Genomic DNA, 22,185 nt, shown 5'->3' on the forward strand with positions numbered 1-22,185 from the left:
GCATATTAATAATACAAACTATTTTCAGCTATTCAAATGGTATTTAAATTTTACAATTTAGTTTCCAGCTTATCTCCTTCTCTGCATGTTGCTCTGCTTCAAAACAGTCATTCAGAATCAACTTCTCCTAATGTCCATCCAATAAGACATCCAAACTTTTATCTGTACAAATTTGTGACAGCACAGAACCGGAACAATTCAAAGAAAGCCTATGTGTGGGGAGAGGTGCAGGGACAGGGGTCAAAAAAGGCAAGATGGCAGCTGCAACCTTTGCAATCGTGGCCCCACCCCTTTTTTGTTGTGGCCAGCAAGTCGATTGTTTTTGAACCCTTCCCTTATTAGTTTTGTATGTCAACTAATATTGCATTCCTCCAGTAGATGCCACATGCTAAATATAAACAAACAAGCAAGCAAATAAATAAAAGCCCTTCCAGGTGGCACCCTTGGAACCAAATGTTATCAATCCCTGTTCTTAATGACTCTTCTTCTTTCTCCTTAAACTGCTTTTCTCAAACAGGACAAGCATGGAGGTCTTTAAAACACAGCTCCCATTTCTCAGGATAGCATGGGAAGGGTTCCCTTACCTATTTCCTCGATGAAGTTCTTCCAAGAGTCTGCGGTCATGGGGTGAATCATCTGCAGAGCTTCGGGGAAAGCAGCCGGGCAGTCAGTCTGCTCAGGGGTCTCCTCCGGAAAAGAAGTTGGCCCCGCCATGGAAGGAGATTCGCTTTGGTAGACGGAGAGAGGAAAACAACACCGCTTGAGCTTATCTCTTTCGAGCCTCTTTCCCAGCCTTTGCCCGGAATCCCCGCTTTCCCAAGGCAGCGACTAGGCGGGCTGTGCGAGTGTTTGCGGAATTACGGCAAATCAAAGTGAGTTAATCGGGGCTTCAGCCATCAGCCCCCGGCTGCCCTTCCTTGACGCTACCTGTTAAAGAGGCATAAGCTCCCCTTAACTAGAAGTCCTTCGTTCTGGTCCCCGGGGCAGGAGGGGGACTCGGGGACTCTTTCCCGGAGGAAATGTAACCGCGCTAGACGCGGGCAAACGAAAGAGGAGGGAAGGTAGCCAAGCGGGGGCGAGGCTCCCTAGACGGCGGAGTTAACTCTTGCGCGCCCTTTGGGGGCTCGGGGAGAGAACCGGGGCTCGGGGAGAGCCTGAGGAGACCCGGCGTCAGCCAGCTGGCTCGGGGCGGCAGAGCCTCCCCTTTCCCTGCGGGAGTCAGCCGGGCCCGAAAACAAACTGAACTTCGGGAGCTTCTACCAGGAAAGGCGCAGCAGCCGGAGTTGGCGCTCCGGAGTGAAGAAGCGAGCGGCGACGCGCGTGGTGGCGGCTGGGGCGGAAGGGGCGCCCCCGCCGAGGACGCGCGAACTCATCCCACTTTTCTTTGAATCCCTCACCTGCCAGCCGGGCGGCCTGAGGCCACGCTCTCCGCGGATCCTTCGTGGTCCAAGGCGCAGGCGGCGCTGAGCGCGGCAGCCAGCAGCTCCATGCGAGGCGGCGAGGAGGACAGCGGCAGCAGGAGCGATTCCGGCAGCGGGCGGCGGCGACGGTTGCTGCTGCTGCTGCTGCTGCCGAGCGATTCCGCAGCAGACGCGGGACCGGGGAAGTCCGGGCGGTTGCCACGGTAACCGGGGTAGGAAGGGAGCAGCCTGCGCAGGAGGGGAAAAATGGGGGGCGGAGAGAGAGAGAGAGAGAGAGAGAGCGAAAGATCGGTGGCGGGGGAAAAGAGGCAGCCGCCGCCCCCTCACACTTTTCCTTGTCTTGTACTTGTACCGCTCCCAGGCACCCACTTCTTCCGCCAAAGTGGAAGTTGAAACTCTTTCCCTGAATAGCTGCTTTTCTAAACGACCCGGACAGGTCCAAAGGCCTCCTCAGAGGGTGGTCGCAGGGGAGCGACGGGGGTCGTCAGAGAGCTTTCTGAGCCCCGCCAGTTTTCCTGCCCGAACTGAATCGTGGTTTACGTTCAATAAAATAAAAATATAGGAAGCAAATGGCCAGCTTCCAGCATTATGGTATTTTCATTTCCCAAAATGAATCCATCTCAGCTACTTTCAAAGTGCAAAATACATTTATCTATAAATGGGCCATTTTGGGCCATAATGGTTTGGGATTCCTAATCGTTGTTGGCATTACATCGTGGGGAAACATGGAACCAAAATAGATTTGTCTGTTTTGCATGGAATCTACCATGGAAAGATCCATAAGAATCACAGATCTGATTAAATCTGGGGCTGTTAAGAGGACAAAAAGTGAATCCAAGGCATCAATCCTAATAGATAATCTCAGTTTGTTGTGAACCACTTCAGCCTATTGTAAAACTACAGATAGCATCTGTCTATGGAAAAAGAGAAGTAATTGCCATGTATATTACCACTTGGGGCATAGTTATCAAGGTGCAGAACTAGCACAAAACCCTGACTTTAATGCATAGATCCTCACAATTTTACAGGACTGGGATTCACTGAAACAACTACAAATCATAATCCATGTCTCCATTTGCACTTAGCCACAGCACAATCATGCATTGGTAAGACTTATTTTTCCTCTTATCCCATGACATCCTTTTAATCTAGGCAACAAGTTAAGACAAAGCTTAAGTCATCTATAGTTGTACCTTGCAGCCTCTCAATGTGTACAAAATGTTAGCTTTGTGACTAGGAATGAGCCAACAGAAACGGGATGAAGATAAGAATTAGGAAGAAGAACAGCCAGTGTAAGGTAGGGATGAGAAGATAGTGGGGAAATATCCATCTATCTTGAAAGGATCTCAGAGTCCTTTCAAGTCCATCCTGCTCCTTAATGCAGAATTCACTACACAAGGTTGGCTTTTCAGCCTTTCTTTGAAGATTTCCACTGGAGGAGAACATGCTACTAAGCACTTCAGGAGGCAACTGCTCAGAGTTGCCTTGAACTGTGAAATGGACAGCACATAAATGTGACAATATTCTATTCCACTGGTTGGGAGCTTTTACTATGAGGACATTTCATATCTGAATCTATTTCATTATGGTTTCAAACCACTAGTTTTGGTTTGGTCCTTCAGAATGACAAAGAACAAGTCCTGCCTGCCCTACTCAAAGGCTCCTTGGGTAATTAAAGATTGCAGTCATAACTTAGATAGACTAGATGTACCCAGTTCCTTTAACTATTCCTCCTAGAACTTAATTTCCGGTCCTTTGATCTTGGTAGACATCCTCTGAACTTGTTCCTTGTCCATAATAGACTGCATTGCCAAGAATTGGACCTGGAACTGAAAATCGTGCTTGGGCAAAGCATAGTAATACATGCCAAAATAGCTTTTGCCATATCCTGGCAAGAATAAAAGAGCTAATAAAATAAACATTGCATACTCCCAACCCATCTTTCTGATATTGGTCATGCTTCCTCAAAAATGTGTAGGATAATGATGGAAGACATATACAGATAATTGTTGACTTTCAACCATTTGTTTGCTGACCATTTAAAGCTAAATGTGACTTATGACTGTTTTTCACATGACCGTTGCAGTATCCCTGTAGTCACCTGATCAAAATTTGGACATTTGGCCACTGGTATGTATTCGTTTATTTTATTTATATTTTCTATTTCTTAAGCGCCCATCTCTCTTGGAGAAAGGCTATTTATTTGTGAGCGCTGCAGTGCCCCAGGGTCATGCGATCACCTTTTGCAACCTTCTGACAAGCCAAGGCTAATGGGGAAGCCAGATTCACTTAACAACTGTGTTGCTAACTTAACAAGTGCTATGATTCACTTAACAACTCCAGCAAGAAAAGTCGCAAAATGGGGCAAAACCAGTGGTGAAATCTCAACCGGTTTGCTACCGGTTCGCTGTCCGTGCATGCGTGCCAAGCGCATGTTGCACACGCATGTGCAATACACACCAAAAGGAGGCTTGGGGATGTAAGTAGAACAGGGGGGGGGAATCAGCTGTGGCGCGCGATCTTGAGAACCTTTTTAAAAAACCTTTTTAAAACATTTTTTACCATTGGTTCGGGTGAATAGGTAGTAGAAAATGCTTTTAAAAACTAAAAAAAGGTTCCCAAGACCACAGCTGTGCTGCGCGATCGTCAGAACCTTTTTAAAAACTTTTTTAAAGCATTTTTAACTACCTATTCACCCGAACCGGTAGTAAAAAAATGCTTTATTTATTTATTTATTAGTTCAATTTATATGCCGCCCTTCTCCGGAGACTCAAGGCGGCTTACAATGCGTAAAAGCAATAGCCTTCATACTTTTGTATATACCTGCTTAGTAGGGCTTTTGCCCCCACCCCAAGTGGTGTTCTTTTTTATACAAAGTCAGCTTATTGCCCCCACAAACCGGGTCCTCATTTTACCTACCTCGAAAGGATGGAAGGCTGAGTCAACCTTGGTGAGATTCGAACTTGCAATAATTGCAGGCAGCTGGTGCTACTTAACAGCACTTTAGTCTGCTGTGCCACTAAGGCTTTTTTTTAAAGCACCAATGCTTTAAAAAAAAAAAAAAGCTTCCCATGATTGCACGGCACAGCTGTGATCTTAGGAATCTTTTTTTTTACCTTTTTAAAGCATTTTTTTGCTACCGGTTTGGGCGAATAGGTATTAAAAAAATGCTTTAAAAAAGTAAAAAAAGGCTCGGACGATCACAGCTATGCTGTGCAATCGTCCGAGCCTTTTTTTTAATTTTTAAAAGCATTTTTTTACTACCTATTCGCCCGAACCGGTAGTAAAAAATGATTAAAAAGTAAAAAAAAAAACAAATTTCCGATGATCAGCTAAATGACGTGCGATTGTTGGAACTTTTTTTTTTTTTTTTTTTACTTTTTAAAGCATTTTTAACTATCAGTTCTGGAGAATGCCCGAACCGGTAGCATTTCACCCCTGGGTAAAACTCACTTAACAACTGCCTTAGTAATGTAAATTTTGGACTCAATTGTGGTCGTAAGTCAAGGACTATCTGTACTACTTCTATAATTCTAGAAGTTTTCTTTCCCTGCTGTGAAACCGACTAGAAGAGGTAAAGCTGGAACTTGCTAGAAGTTTGTAAAATGAATACAGAATGAGCGTTTACAGATGAAATTCACTAGTAAATGGGAATTTATAGGGGAACTTAAGTGAACTTGACAGAATAATTTGTTCTGGCTACCTGGAAGGAGGAAAAGCCAAACCTCACAGTCTGCCAAGCGGTTTGTAAGAGGAATGCACTTATGAACAAGCATAATTAATTTTAAAATATTGTTTCTGTGCAGATCTACATGCTGCAGACAAATGATATTGTAAAAAAAATAAGTTAACATAACAGCAATTGGAGCTTATTATTACATTGCTGTAGAATGTATATAAAAAAGGGGAAAAAAGAGAGAGAGATTTATAATCTTTTTCTCTGACATCAACACTGACTGGATTTACTCAATATGTTCAGTTTGAAAACTTTTTAACCTTACTGTGGTTGTTTGTGAATCATCATTTTGTGCAGCCAAACCAATTTATCTGGCTTATTATTATTCAATGTATTTTACAAATACATTGAATATATTATTATTATTATTAATAATAATAAAATTAATAAATGAAAATATATTATTTCCATAACCAAATTAAATATGTTGTGCAAAATCAACTTTATATATTCTAGCACCTTGTGCTCACATTTCAAACTTGAAAAATACTGCACTGTATTCAATATTGTGTGTTTCCTGGGTAGCAAAATTGTCTGATGGCAACTTTTATGGAGATGAATGAAATGTGTTTTGTTGAGCAAAGTCTAGGTGATCTGGACAATAGCATGCATCTGTCTTTGTATGAGTTTACCATCCACCATAAGACCCAATATATATGAGAAATATGCATTTGATCTCTTCATCTATGCTGTCAAACTCCTGGTCCGCGCCCATGCCTAGTTTAGCAAAGGGGGGGGAAGTCTTGATATGTCACGTGACATTGCCTGCACCAAAGCATGCTTAATGGTTACTTATTATATTTTTATACTGCCCAATAATAGGAATTCCTTAATGCATAGCATCATTATTTTATTATTCCAAATATAATTTTAACAAATATTTTTAAAATTTCTACAATGTAGAAAATTACCCAATATTTCCTGGTTGGTTTTTTTTACCCAAATACTAGTAGTTTTGATCCTACTTAATTTTCAAGGTCACCCAGTTGTGCTAAATACAATCAGTTAGTTGGAAGAAAACTAAGTTGCATATTCTAATCTCTAAATATTTTATCAGAGAACCCGATTTAACTAATTTCATAACCAATTTCACCGTGCTGTTTGAATTTTCCCCACATATACTTCCTACAAGTATCACAATTTTGCAACATATTGAATTTGGTAATAAACAAAAATTAAAAAATGTGCAGGAGAACTTTAGTAAATGGAATGAAAAGAGAAAATGAATTTAGAGGGAAAATAGCAGAACAGATTGGTGCATATGTCAATATTCATCCTAGCTTAGGACTTTTAGTATCTTAAGGAACAGGTTATTACAGTACAAACATTGGTGATTTCTCATCCATGACTAGAAAACCTTGCCTGCAGATAATTAAACCATAGGAAAGAACAAAATGGAAGCTTCGAGGAATGATCCGCAAAGTTATGGCCAGGAAGTTGGGAATATATCCCTCATTAGTAAAACTGTCTTCTGAGTCTTTCCTCTAAATTGAATTGAACCCACTATCTCACTATGCCCCATGTTCCAATCTATAGAGATGTTTCAAAAGGATATAATGATTGAGGATGAAACAATCACTGAGAGATTTTCCACATGCATATTGCACCTATTTACTCCCCAAATTGCCTGTGACTGCCCTACTGAGATGTCAGTCATAATCACACAACTTTCTCAGAATAGTGCATTATTCCAACATTAGATGATGGTATTAAAAAAAAGACATCTAAAGAGTCATATAGATGACTTTGAAAGCATCTTACTGCAGCCTAAAGTCTTTTCATGCAGTCAAGAGGATAAGGGTTTGGGTTGTCATGGGTATTCTTATAAATGAAACTATTTTTATTATTAATATATTATATTGTTTCTCATATAGTTTGCCATTTACTGCCAGACCATTAACCCATTTCTGTATTCTCCATTTTTTTTGTTAGAGAGATTCTCCATGGTCTCAACCAATTTCCTTTTATGTTTCTCAGAGGTATTGAGATGGTGGTTTAGATGGCTTTTAGGTCTGAGCTAGCAGTGCAATTATTATATTCATTTGCTGTCCAGCTTAATTTTTTTTACATGCTGCAGTGTAGAAGGGGAGCTATTTTCATTTTTTCCCTATTTTAGCACATATTGGGCATTTATTTTTATACAATGAAAATTAAGAATTGAATCCACTCTTTTCCATCAACATTGAGCCATCCAGATATAAACTACATAAAGACACATCTATTACTGTGATTTTAGAATTCTAGTAATTACTCCCATTTTCTTTTTGACATAATTGTTCTCATAGATTTACCAGTTCTGCAGAGATAGTTCCCCTGGAAAAGAATGGATGCAGATACATTAACATTTCTAATCCTTCTGGAATTGGATTTAGGTAAAAGAGAGATGCAGATGACAACTCCTTTTGCCCATAAAAGCTTTAGAAAACATTGGAGGGGGATTGTGGAATTATACAGCTAACCCTTTCCCAATACTGATGCATGGTTGCACATATATAATTATGGCAGAAACATATTATAACGTGTTCCTTTACTCACCACATATACTGATTCATACATACTAAGATCCTTGTATGAGAGGGGATTCTGATTTGGCCAACTTCTTCCACCACATGTGGAATTCTTGACATATATTAATGTTTATAGACAAATTGTTTCATCATGCTGTCTAAACATATTAGAATGATTTCTGCCAGAGTTTATAGTTATATGTGATTATTACATACAGATTTGGAGTTGAGATAGATTCTATGGCCCTCTCTTATATGTTTCTCCAAGAGAGTCAGAGGACAGGATGAACCTCTTTAATATCCTTTTTGGTTCACAGATATTTTTCAAGGATTGCTTTGCTTTTATGGTGTTATTTTTCAAATAAATGCTTATAATTCTTCTTCTGTGGCTATTTAAATTAGGTTGGAGGGTTTAAGTATATTCCATGTTAGTAATTTTAGATTAAAATTATTCTGTTACACTTCATTTGGCACAAACATGAGTTAAACAGGTGCAGTATAAAATTGAGTTGGGGCCATTTTATACATGCATTTGAGAGAGAATGCATTATGTGAAAAGACTTTATTTTTCTTAAAAATTCTGGCAATGCTTAAAAGGATTTCAGAGGGAAGAGCGAGATGATATCACTAATTTGGCATTTAGTTAATGAATGTTGTAGTCATTTCTTACAGATGAAAATAAAAATGGTATGTCTATTTGGAAAAAAATGAAGCTAAGTTGCAAAATATAATTTCTGAATAGGGTTCTATGTTTTACAACTCAACAATTAAACTTGCTTGCTCTGTTTTACATCAGATTCATTTGGGAAACAGGGGATATTCCTTTTAAAACAATGGTCAGCTTCTTTAGTTATATAATAATTGTTCTCATGAAAAACCTGACATTTTGAGCAGACCTGTTAGTCTGGCTACAATACAGGCCTAGCTATAAATTTATGTCCAGAAATTGCTCATCTAAGAAGTTGCTTACATGGAACTGATGTTGGAGGAAGAGATCAATAATGAGTGTGCCCCATTTTCAAACACTATTGCATGGAGGTGCCAGAACTATTCAGTGAATCCAGTTCTGTCACTATAATTGGTAGATCCATAAGTAGCCCATGGAAGACCATAAAGCTGGAGAAGAGTAGGCAAAATGGCATTCCATCAACCAAAGCAATAAAAAAATAACTCCTTGTTGGCAGAAGCAGTGCAAATGTTGTAATTCACTCAGTGGTGACATAGCGAGCAACAAACAGCTGGCAGCATGCTCTGTTCTCTTTCCTTAAATACACCTTGTACTAGCTCTCTCATTTTGACGAAAGGAGCACCATATTGTCCGCATTTTTTCATAGATGATGTGATGATGTATGTACAAAACTGCAGGATGTGCATTGCGTGTCTTAACACAGAATTTTGTCATTTGCCTTTCCCAACTCCTGGGCAGGAATGCCTGTTTAGCACTTAAAAAAAAAAATCAAAACTGCATGTACATGAGGCCATTTAAGACCTAGTTTAGAAAATGGCAGTCAGGAATTAAACAAGCAGATGCTTCTGTGGAAGTCAGTGCCTTCAGGCAATGTCCTAAGGAAATGGCATTAATAAACCATTACCAGGGCATATTTATGTCACAGTTAATGGAACATGAAGACAAGCCCTACATCTCTCTTTATTGTCCTAAATTCAATCCATTACTCTGCTTAGGCACTAGTCTAAAAGACTGTTAGCCTCAGCTATATTCATGAAAAAGGAATGGGTGTCACCCTCATATTTGCAATGCATGAATCTTAAGCCTCTCATAATCTACCTGAGAATTCTCCTCCATGCCCTACAATGAGATTGGACTGGAACCCCTATTGATACTCCTTCCTTTCATGTCAAAGGGTAAGCTCTCTTTCCTACACTCTTCCAGAGACAATATGATTGTATCTTATGAATGCATTTGAAATAATTGTCTAAAAATTGCTTTAGATCACAAATAATGAGTTCTAATTTATTCACAATGTGATTACTTCAGTGACTTTTTTCAGTACATTTCATGTATCCAGAATTTTTCTTTCAAACCCAGACATGAAACTGAAGCTTAGTTCCATTTTGAACTCTTACATAAACTTTTACAATTTAATTTATCTTGTCATACCAGCTGAGGTCAAACCATTTATCTCTCTGTATTGTAATGCAACAAATGGAAGACGAAAATAAATAACTGAATGGCCACCCTTCTAGGTCCTCAATTTTCCCAAATGAAATCTTATTATGATCCAAATGCAAAATAAGTCTAATATCATGCATATATCTCTTTTTAATAGTCCATTTTTATCTATGTCATGGTAATAATTATATTAAGGTTACAATGAGATTTATAAGCTTCCTAATCAAATGAAATTTTTAAACAGGTTTGTAGATTTACCCAGATATAAAAATATGCATATTCTTAATTTCATGCACATTTTATGGGCAGATATGAAACCATGGAAATAAAAATGACAGGGTCAGCTTTTGTTTCTCGAAACACTCCTACTTTTACATTAACACCTAAGCTCTCCTAAAGCAGGAGAGCGCAATAAGCTAAGTTGAACCTCCAGAAAATGTGAGAATTCAAATTCTCAGAATCATTGAGCTGGAAGGGACTTCAGAGGTTTTTTAGTCCAACACCCTGCTCAAGGCAAGGCCCAGTCAAATGGTTGTCCAGTCTTTTTTTTTTTTTTTAAAGAATCTCTATAACCCCAACTATTTATAACTCAATACCTATTGGATCCTAAATGAAATATAGGAAAGGACACGAATCTTTAAACATGAACAAGTGACTCTGGTTTCCCCATTGATTTTGCTTGTCACAAGGTCACAAAAGGTGATCACATAATCCTAGGATATTGCAAATGTCATAAATAGGAACCAGTCACCAAGCTTCTGGATTTTGATCATGTGACTGTGAGGATGCTGCAACGGTCATAAGAAAATGGCAGTTTTTTTCAGTGCCATTGAAACTTCAAACGGATACTAAATAAACCGTTGTAAGTCGAGGACTACCTGTATTCTTTCTCTTCTCCAGCAGCTGGAAGCTGTTTTATACAACTTTTTTATCCTGAATTATGTGCTATGTTCTCAACTGCTCTAACTACTACTCCTCCTCCCCATGTTTTCCTCACCTTTTCTAATAGTACTTGTCTGTTTTATTCTGACACCTTAGTGGCTGGAATCATTCAGCATTTTCTGTCACAGTTCTTCCTGCTTTAGGTTAGGTTAGGTTTGAGATCAGTGGAAGGCTTTCTGTGAGGAAAGTGAGGATTCTAATTCTCTGAAAATTTGAAGCAATATCTGAATTTCAATATTAAGTGATTGAAGTTGAAATAGGTTTGCTTCTGGGATAAACTGAAATTGGGACCCCTAAGCCAACAATTAGCAATTCTTGTTGAGCTTAAAAAGCCCATTGAGTGAATTCAGGAATTATTGGAGTGGTCAGGATCAAAAAAGTGTCTTTTTTGGGAGGTGGATTTTTAAAAAGATTATATTCTCTTCAGACTTCTTTGAATGGAGGAAAATCAGCCCTTTAAAAGTTTATGTAGAACTTAAGACATCTATGATATTCTTTGGGTCCTTCTCCACACAGTTTCAGAACTGGGACAAATATTTTGGCCCTGCACACTTTGGAAAGCACCTTGGATTGCCCACTGCTGTCCTAGACCATCATTCCCATAGGTAGCCAGCAGGCACAATCAAAGTCTACCCTCTTAACTTATACAGGGATGGGCAAGCAGGCAGATTGACTGGTTGATAGGCCGTGGAGAAGGTTGGGTTGTTGCAGTGGGCAACCCTACTTGTGACCAAGGTGTGCGAAGAATCCTGTCATCTTTTCTAATTTGTTGGAAGTCCATGTAGCCAACCAAAGGAGTATTTTTAAAAGTATTCCTATATCATCATGGTTTCCATTCTGGCTTCCATTTGTTCTTTATTATAATGCCATCTGAAACTCTGCACTGCTAGACAATATGCCAGTCTTGACTGTCAGAAGTCAAACAATTTGGCTAATGAGATTAAATAAATAAATAACTGAACTGAACCAAACTAAGATGTAGGATGGAGAAAAAAAAATAAAGAAATAAAAAAAATAGAGAAATCAAAATGGGAGGACAATATTGACTAACCAATTTTAATCTTAATAAAATAAAAATAATATCACCCTTTCTATTTTATTTCTGTATTTTCAGGGAAATAAGATATTATTTTTCTTACCTTTGAAACCATTGTTCTTCTGTGGCTGTCATATTCGGTTTTATGTGTAGAGACAGACTCTTGTGAAATATATGCAACAGTTCCTCCTTGTTCAGAAGCTCATTTTTGGTATTACCATTTTTGAGTGAGCCTTTGCATTCAAGAAAAAAGTGTTTATAAGTAAGTATTTGCAAGAGGAACAAGAAAGAGATGACAATTACGTTCAATGGGCAACACTGATGCATCTTTTTATACATTTTCCAACATTTTCCAAGCTATTATCCTACAAAAATCTTAAGCTTTAAGACCTCATTCTTTTCAGAGAAGAAATATATTGTTTGAAATATTTTCTCTGATTGCAGCTTTCAATATCCTTTGCTTTATGGAACAGACGGATGAAAGTAATGTGTGTTGTGATGCTTTCAGAGGAAAAAACTAACAATTGGATGTACTGTAGACATCAGTAGTCCCAGAAACAGAAGTAGAAAGGAGTCAGGATGGTTATGGTCAAATTTGCTCAAATGGAAAAGTAAGGATATCATTTTTTTTAAAAAAAAAATACATTTATAAAAAAATACATAAAGCTGCCTATGTCACAGCAGTGATTCTGAGTGGCATACAAAGATTTAAACCATAAACACAACATATAACCTATGATGCCCTGGTTTAAACAATAAAACTCAAAATAAAAAGCCACATCACCAAGAGAATGCATTTAACCTACTAGCTCAAATGCCTGAGGGAACAACCAGGTTTTCAGTGCTTTATGAAAGGCTAACAGAGCCATCCACTGGGAGGAGATGCTGTTCTCTGCAGATGCATGCAGCCATGGAGAAAGTACAGCTGCAGGTCCAACAAGTTGGCATTGATTGATTGAAGGGATCTCCCTGCTAGAACTAGTTGGGGACAGGCAATCCCACAAATAGCCTGGTCCTATGCTTTATAGAACATTTTGGGTAATATGTAACATTTTGAATTGTAATAGAAGCCTATTGAGAGCTACCGCAGTTCACAGAGCAGAGGCATTATGTTAGTGTGCCGTGAGGCACCATAAACCACCTGAGCTGCAACCTTCAGGACCATCTACACTACAGCTTTCAAATGCTCTTCAGGGGGAGCCCCATTTAAAATTTGTTACAGTAATCAAAATGAGAGGTGATTAAGGCCTCCTTGTCCAGGAATTAGAAGCATTCCTCACCTCCTGGATCCAACTGCTTGTCTTTTACTGGGAGAATTTAATCAATCAGGAGAGTAATGGATCTAATACACAGTTGGCCAAAGTCACAGAGTAAAAGATCCTGTCTATCTTAATTAGGGCCAACAGGTTTAAACTCCTCCAAGACAACTGCCTCTGGCAACTCCATAGACCTCTACAACTCTTAATGAATCTGAGCAACTTTATCTGACAGATGCCTAGAATAATCTTTAGGGGTTACCCTACCCAGGAAAGTCCTGGTTACCCTAAACAGAGCTATTGGTTGGTACTCTGCAGATGCAATAAAGGTGGAGAAATAACTACATTGTGACACCCTTATTGCCATGAGCTAATCCTTAAATAATACTCTTTCCCGTGTTGTTCTTTGTTTTCTTCCAGCAACATTCTTGGTGTCTCTTACATCAATTCATCACCTGGGATTCCTTTGAAAACCAGAAAGCCTTCTGGAGTCCATGGACATAAAGTCTGCATGGGCATGACTTAGAACTAAAGCCAAAGTTACCTTATTACAGGTAATCCTTTACTTACAACCACAATTGAGCCTAAACTTTCTGTTACTAAATAAAACATTTGTTAAGTGATTTTCCCTCCATTCTTCTTGTCACAACCGTTATGTGAATCACTGCAGTTGTTAAGTTAGTAACATAGCTGTTAAGTGACTTCTCCATTGACTTTGCTTGTAAGGTCACAAAAAGTGATCACAGGATCCTAGGACACTGCAACTGTCATAAATGTGAGTCTGTTGCCAAGTCTCTGAATTTTGATCACATGATCATGGGAATGCTGCAACGGTCATAAGTGTGAAAAACAGTTATAAGTAATTTTTTCACTGTTGTTATAACTTTGAATGGGCACTAAATGAACTGTTGTAAGCCGAGGACTACCTACATTCCAAGCAGCAACTAAAGCTTCAGTCAAACCCTACCAGAGCCCTAGGAACAAGCCCAAGCTCTCTTTGGAACTCAGTAGGGTCTATCAGATGCTGGGGTAAATCACTTGATAAGTCCTGCTTCCTTATAGGCAAGGATGATGCCACAGAACTCCAGAGCCAGCAGAGAGTGATCTATTCATGGCAAGGGATTAATGGTAACATCACCAGTTCCGGATCCCATTCCAAGTGCCTTTAGATTAAAAACAAGGTCTACTATATGCCTTTTGTTGTAGTCAAGCCAGAGATAATTTGGGTTAGGTCTACAGTTGCCATGGTAACCATGAATTGCTAAGCCACTTCATAAACCAGGTCTATACCCAAAGATGGCAAATAGTTCCCTGAAGTCCCCTGGAAGTTTAAGATTGAAGAACTCCAATGCTAACCAAGCCACAGATTCTAGCAGTTCCACTAGGGAGGTTGGTATATAGCAGGAAAGCTGCTACCCAAGAATACTAATAAAAGAGAATATTTATAGCTCATGGTTAAAATGAGGCATCCTTGGTGCTTTCTGAGCTTGATTGTTTTCTTGCAGATGTTTCAATACCCAACATAGATCATCAGTGCTAGCAACAGTCCCTTCTGATCCCTATAGTACAATATTATAAAAAGGATCTTACACTGGACAATCTGTGGAGCAGTGCCTCTGATAGCTGTTATGGATTCTCAGGTAACAATTGCCAAACCTCTATCCTGACTCTGACTTTGCAGCTGATGCTACACACAAAACTCAGAAGGACAACTTTAGAGAGGGAAACCCACCCTCTGGACCGAGGCAGGTTTTGGTGTTGCAAACAAGATTTCTCACCCACAATTAAATCATGGGTGAGGCCAATTTTATTACAGGCTAACTGTGTATTAAATAACAGCAGTCAGGAGCCAGTGTCTCTTCAGCCTTGATTACCAGGCCTTGGGGCAGACTACAAGGGGCTGGAAGATGCTTTGATTCAAAACATAGAGGTCATTTTCCCTAAGAAGAGCCCATCCCCCATCTTCCACTCTATCCCTCCCTTCTAATCATTACCCTTGCCTGTCCCTCCTTCTCTACCCACCCAATCTTCTCTGAGCCTAGCTTCTCTACTCCTATGCCAAAGAGCACTAACATACCACCCAACATATCAACGATATTAACACCAACTGGTACCAGTCTCAAGGATGCTTCTGCTCACACTCAACATCCCTTTACTCAGGAACCAATTCACCATCTTGCAAAACGTCATGTCAATGCTACCCACTCTACACAACCCAATTCACCCTAGCCTAGACCATCCTGTTTTCATCTGGAAGAGCCCCACCAATCTACAAGAGCTGCAACCCACCAAGATGGAAGAAACTGGCAAAATGGCCCCTGGTCTGTGTGGTTACTCCAAAGGCAGCTGCCAAGTAGGCTAATCCTACTTAAAGTTCTTACCTGCTCTCATTCCCACTGCCATCCCATGCCAAAACCTGGAGGTGGGCAGCTCCCCAAAAGCCAGATAAATCCTTCTCTGGCTGCTCACAAAAAAGCTCACGCTTCCTTAATAGCTGACAACTGGAATATGTCTGGCACAATTCTAACTTTACAAGAACTCAGTTCTGAATCACTTCATTATTGTCTTCTGTCATGCTCCTATCTTCCCTCTCCATTGATACTCCAGTTCACAGGAAGTACCTTTGGAACTGGCTGCCTTTTCCTATCTTCTCCTTTGAATCTTATGCATAAGCCTCCTGTTAGTTATTGATTTTTGTGCCTTTTTCATCTGGTTACTGGCAGCCTTACTCTAGGCAGAACAATATTATTTTAAAAGTCTGTCCTTCCTTGTTAAAATGAGTACTAAATGTAACCTAATCTGATTCATGGGGTAAATGCACCGTGACACTTTATATTTTAGGGCCCTTTATTAACAGTTTATTTTGCAATTAAATATACATTTGTTGGTCATTTGTTGCGCATCACTTTTATGCTGCCTTTGACACCTTTCTAACATGAATACAACATTCTGCAAGCAAGGTTTGGTGCTTTAAAAATGTACTATTCTCTTGAGAGGTGTGTTCATTCTTATGACTGCAGCACTGAATATGTTACATAAGGTAATAAGACTCAAATGAACTTTTTAAATAAAACTAGTAAAAAGAATCTTGTTTTTTTATCTCAGCTATTTTCAAAATATACTCATGTATGTTCAATTTAGCATTTGCATTATTTATTTACTATTAAACCTGCTTTCTTTACACACAACATCTCATCCTATAAGTTTAGAAAACATTTTCATTTCACTGTATGTGTCCTGTTTGTCCTTATTTTTGACCAACAAAAGTGTAAATCCAGAATCAGCTACCCCTTTGACCTTCATACTAGGACACAATTGATCCTGTGGCCAATTAACCATGCTATTCCAGCTAGCCTCCACCCTCCCTGTGCCAAACCCATTAATTTTCCTTGTACAAGACAATAATTTTTCATTTGGATTTAACCTTGGCAGCAGACAACATTATTTCTCCTACTACCATTCCCCCCAAAAGAACAATGGCTTCCTACTGGCAGGAAAGGTGAATATAAATCATAAAAACAAATACAATCAGATCTCATCTCCAAAGAAATCAAATGCTCACTTTCAACGGTATAGTAACAGAGACTGACTCAGTTTTGTTAACAAACAATATTTCAACGTTTTCAAAGAATTAGCTAAAAGATAAAAAAGCTCACCCATTCTTATTGTCCATTCATTTTAGCCAACGCTGCAAGAAGTGATTCCCCATTGGCCAAATGTTTAGATTTTATGGGGGCAGGCAGTAATCCACTGAGATTGGAAGGCTGAAACTTATTCTTCCCTAGTTTGAATAATATTATCTGAGAGAGAAAGACAGAGACTCACTGCCTCCTAATGAAGCCAGGAGTTCTGGAGAATGTATGGATTCCTCTTCAGCTTTTTAGGTGAACAAGCACTGGTTCAACAAAGAAAAAGCAGAGAATATGCAGGACAGCAAAACTTCAAGGCTATGCCCTCCAGCCACTGGAGAGCAGGCTTTTTTTCCTAAATAGATTCTTCTACAGTACTTGACTTCAAAAGGGTTGGGTTGTTTTCAATTGCAATGACTCTGCTGAATGCCGGTCAGAGGCTTGGTGCAGTGAGTCTCTGGAATCCAGGTGATTCAATGAGGAAAGCTGTATGGTATCCTGTCAGCACAGTGCTTTGACAGGGTGGAGAAGATGTCTGCCTTGCACACAGAAAAGCTTATTTTATCCAAAGACTATATTCAGGACAGGAGCAGAATATTAAATAGTAGGTTTTAGTTTTTGGCCATCTGCATGCAATATTACAGTGACAGACAGAGAGATCTACATTGTATGCCATAGGAATAAGGAATGGGCCTGGTCATTTATAACATATGATAGAGGAAATCTTGAACTTATGACCACAATTGGGACCAGAATTTCTGTTGCTAAGCAAGGCAGCAGCTAAGTGGAATTTTACAATCTTTTTTTGTTACAGTTGCTAAATGAATCACTGCAGTTGCTTAGTGAATCATGGTTTTTCCCATTGACTTTGCTTGTTGGAACTAGCTGGGAAAATCACTAATGGTGATTATTCTGAGACATTGCAACCACTGTAAATACATGCCAGTTTCCAAATTTTGATTCACAAGACTGTGAGGATGCTGTGGTAAGGGCAAGAACTGGTCCTAACTCAGTTTTTTCAGTGCCATTGTAAGTTTGAATTTAATTTAATTTAATTTATCAAATTTCTATGCCCCCCAACTCCAAAGGGAATCTGGGCAGCTTACAGCAAAAAATAATACAACAAAGAACATAGGAAAATTATTTTAAAACGTTATAAAAACATTTTAAAAACATTAAAAGTCCATGCACACCATTCAATGGCCGGATCTCACAAGATTGTAACAGCGAGATCAACGGCCCCGGGCCTGCTGGAAAAGCCAGGTCTTCACCACTTTCCGGAAGGCCAATAGGGTGGGGGTAGTCCGGATCTCAGAAGGTAACTGGTTCCAGAGAGCTGGGGCAACCACAGAGAAGGCCCTCCCCCGTGGGCCCGCCAGCCAGCATTGTTTAGCTGACGGGACCTGGAGGAGACCAACTCTATGAGATCTTACTGGTCGCTGGGAGCTATGCGGTAGAAGGCGGTCTTGAATATAGCCTGGCCCTGACCCATGTAGGGCTTTAAAGGTAATAAGCAACACCTTGAATTGTGCCTGGAGACCAATAGGAAGCCAGTGCAGCTCGCGGAGAATTGGTGTAATGTGGGTGTATCTAGGTGCACCCACGACAGCTTGCGCAGCTGCATTCTGGACCAACTGTAGTCTCCGAATACTCTTCAAGGGTAGCCCCATGTAGAGCGCATTGCAATAATCTAACTGTGAAGTGGCAAAGGCATGAGTGACTGTGAGGAGAACCTCCTGATCCAAGTAGGGTCGCAATTGGTGCACCAGGTGAACCTGTGCAAAGGTCCCCCTAGCTACAGCTGCCAGATGTTGCTCTAATCTTAGCTATGAGTCTAGGAGGACACCCAAATTGCGAGCTAGTTCTGAGGGGGACAGTTTCTTCCCCCCCACACAGAACCAAGGATGGACAGTCGACATAGTCTTTAGGAGGCAATACCCACAGCCACTCGGTCTTGTCTAGGTTAAGTCTGAGCCTGTTGATTCCCATTCAGACCGCCACGGCCTCCAGGCACCGGTCCCTAAACAAATGGTCCCTAAACAAATGAGGACTACCTATATTGTCATACAGAGCAAGATGAACATCTGTCCCAAGGAAGGTAAAAACACTGCTGCTTCTTAGGTGGCCTCCTTCCTCTTGTGGAAAAATAATGGACTTCAAGTGGGCATCAGAGTAACACTTCTTGGCAGGAACAAAACCATTAGTTTGGTCTAGTCATGAAGGCACCAGGCTAGAAACCAGAAAACTATGAATTCAAGTCCTGCTTTAGGCCATGAAAGCCAGTTGGATAACTATGGGCCAGTCTTCTCTCAGCCCAACCCACCTCACAGGGCTGTTGTTAGGGAGAAAATAGGAGAAGGAAAGTGTATTTGATATATTGACCACCCTATTTATAAAAATAATAAAGGCAAGATATAAATTAATAAGTAAATAATTTTGAATCCCTGAATTGTGTACATAGATGCTAATACAAAAATTTATTTGTAATGTTGAGGGACAGAAATGTGTATGGATTTGAATTACTTATATCTCAAAATTTTAAAATCATACTCTATTACGCTTTTGAAGATTCATTTCTATGATCCCATTTCTACTTTTGAGTAAAAATATGAAGGTTCCTCATTTGTATAAAATATTGTGGTAATTTCTTTTCCTTCCTTTGCGGCAGGTTTGGCAAAGTAAATTAAGACTCAATTTAAATAAAATTTATCAGATCTTGCCATGCTTGACTTTCTCTTTTCAAACCTTTTTTTTCCCTTTCAGATTTACTGTAACTTGATACCCTATAGCTGTCTGAAGGCAGACACCCAGATTCTAGAGTCCTTGTAGACTAACATTGTCTCACTCCCCCTGCTTTTCCTATTAGTATCCATAGTTTTCAATCTCAGTGGGAAAAGAAATAAGGCTATTCACTTAGGCAGCTACTTACCTTCAAAACGTTCTGTTTGAACTTCTTTACTACTCCTTGCTTTCTTTTTGTTTTGACGTCTGATAGAACGATAATATATGGAATTTCTTCGAATAGGAATGTAATGTGTCTTTGGTTCTTTCTCAGTTATACTGTCAGATGCCTCAGAATCATCATCAGAGATCAAGTCCAGGCTTGATATTGCCTGTGGAGGACTATCTTTCTGGATACCATTGGCTGATCTCCCACGATGGTGTCGTTGTACCTCTTCCAGTTTTTCTTTCTCCATAGCAACAATTTTTATTCTTTAATAACAAGGAAGCAAATGAGGAAGCTTCGTACATTCCATCAGATCTCTCTGCTTGAGAATAAAAAAAATAGAAGAAGAGTACAATATATTTTTATATGAAGTATAAATCGTTGCTTGATAACCATTTAGAAATTGATACCCTTCTTGATTATTATTCTATACCGCTTTAAGATCATTAAACAGATTGACACATTAATTGAAGGAAAAATCATTCATAATACTTTCAAAACATTAATCTGTATATGATTCACAACTATCTTGATCCCACAATTGTACTACTATGAACTGCATTTACATGGAAAAGTTATGAAGTAACATTGCAATTTAGCTTGCACTTCAATAGAATCTTTTAAAATGGAAAACAGTACAAATGATGTTTTAAAATATTCAAACACAAGGTCCTTGAAGAAACACATTTCTGATCTAGGATTATCTTTAACAATAAGCTAAACAGAGGCTGGAAATAGAAAAAAAAAATCAGGTAACCAGATTTAAAATCCTAAACCAAAATTTTGCTTCCCCAACGTCCATCTCTTATTCCATGTGCCTCTCTTCCTTCAGCAAGATTAGATGACATACAATATACTGGTACAATAAATCAGCCTAAGCAGTGGGGAAGTCTGTTTTGACTAGGGTTACCAGAAGTCCAGTAAAAGGAGAACATATTCTCCTTTTTATCCTTATGTCTTCTGTCCAGTAGGTATAGTCTTAAAGTGAAATATTGTCCAGGTTTTGAGTATCTCTTCATGAGCAACTTTTCTTCACAACAGCACTTCTGTAATAAGGGCTAATGCAAGTTAACAAGCTCCCTTTTGTGACCTTAATTAGATATTTCTATCCTTCCTTTCCCAGCCTGTTCTGCTACTTGAAATTGACTAAACCTTAATCAGTTACTGGCTAAAGACGTTTGTCTCCTAACCCTCCAGCACATTCCTGCCATTGAAAAACCAGTCTTTCTGATGTTGGAAAATATAATCTCATGTGCATGTAGGTCTAAGTACTTTTGGAGCAGTTTTATACTGTAGTATTTATCACAGATGCCAAGAAAGTTAAACAATGTGTCTTCCTTCTCCATCTCAGTTTGTCTTCCTTTCCAATTGTCAGTGTCTTCTTTTGCCTGTTCAGATATCTGGTAAGCCTACCCTTTTCTAGTTAACCAAAATCATTAGTAGCAATAATTGTAAAATCCCAATATCAAAGATTAGAAAGTCTGTTTATTTTAAAGCCTTTACTTCCAGATGCAGTTAATATCTTTACAGTATGCATTAACCATTAATGCCTTATTCTTATTTATTAATTTGTTTGCCACCCATTTCAACACAATATTGCATCAAATACTAATTGAATTATAGCTAATTAATTGATAATATGGTTTGAGATTTAGAATATATGACACATATATGGAGTGCTATTTTCCCCCTATCCTCTCAGAACTCATAAGGTCTTTCCTGTTGCTATAGTGCAGTGATGGCGAACCTTTTTGGCACTGAGTGCAGAAAAGGGAGTGCACGTGCATCTGGTCCACAACCAGGAAGAGGAGCTGCCCAGGACGCATCCATGAGCCTGAAATTGAATTTCTAGTTTCAGCTACTGAACTTCCGGTTTAAGCCAGCTACTCTTCTGGATGATCAGATGATCAGCTGGCTGGCGCACATGCTCACATAGGAAAACGGAAGACCAGCTCTTCCAATTTCCGGCACTGCTGTATGCAAAATGTCCAGCTGATCATCACACACGCATGCGTGCCAGAAATCCGAAAGAAGAATGGGCAACGCTGCACGTGCCAGGCAACATTGCTTCATGTGCCACTTCGGGCACACGTGCCATAGGTTCGCCATCACGACTGTAGTGGAATTGCTTCTGGAGACAGAGAGCTAAACACAATTTATCAAATCACATACCATGCCAAACCATAGTTAGCATAAACCATAACTTCCAAACTCACTTCAAATTAAGGTTAATTTTGCAGCCTGATCACAAACCAAGGAGATTTTATTATTTCATCTAATGTTTATGTCACCATACAGTATTTCATAAATATTTTGCAAATAAAGCTTTCATCTTCAGTGATACTTTGCTATATTTCTTCCCATTCTGATGTAAAAAGAAATCATGCTGACATAAATTGGGCTGACCCCTCCCCCCATGTACCCTCAATGTACATCTAGAATGGGACTATACATATGTATGTATGTATATATGTATGTATGTATGTATGTAAGAACAGCAATTGTACCAGGATCTTGCAAATATGAATGAACTTCCCTCCTCCCTCACTGAATCAGGGAGAGGTCTCCCTGAGGCAGTTT

General features: G+C 39.4%; 1 protein-coding gene and 1 long non-coding RNA gene across 3 annotated transcripts in view; one reads left to right on the top strand and one right to left on the bottom strand.

The window, feature by feature from the left end:
* The window catches only part of NGEF (neuronal guanine nucleotide exchange factor), a 68,231-nt gene that overhangs the window by 33,559 nt on the left and 12,487 nt on the right, over positions 1 to 22,185 (bottom strand). Inside the window, exons 2-5 of one of the 2 annotated variants that reach the window (XM_034439731.3) lie at positions 19,588 to 19,927; positions 11,877 to 12,006; positions 1,398 to 1,649; positions 585 to 727 (exon numbers count right to left, since the gene is read on the bottom strand). In XM_034439731.3, coding sequence (XP_034295622.2) covers positions 585 to 727; positions 1,398 to 1,649; positions 11,877 to 12,006; positions 19,588 to 19,855 — 793 coding nt within the window. In that variant the 5' untranslated portion in view covers positions 19,856 to 19,927. Of the gene's footprint in view, positions 1 to 584; positions 728 to 1,397; positions 1,650 to 11,876; positions 12,007 to 16,685; positions 17,162 to 19,587; positions 19,928 to 22,185 lie in introns of those variants that run through there. The other variant, XM_087872731.1, reaches the window with a different exon arrangement.
* On the top strand, positions 1,631 to 16,112 carry LOC148113097 (uncharacterized). Its single transcript, XR_015728616.1, has 3 exons — positions 1,631 to 2,527; positions 13,450 to 13,583; positions 14,535 to 16,112. It is a non-coding gene; the product is annotated as an uncharacterized LOC148113097 (long non-coding RNA).

Source organism: Pantherophis guttatus, chromosome 6, assembly GCF_059756535.1.
Source record: "Pantherophis guttatus breed Tessera chromosome 6, ASM5975653v1, whole genome shotgun sequence".
In the NCBI taxonomy this organism is placed as follows: Eukaryota; Metazoa; Chordata; class Lepidosauria; order Squamata; family Colubridae; genus Pantherophis; species Pantherophis guttatus.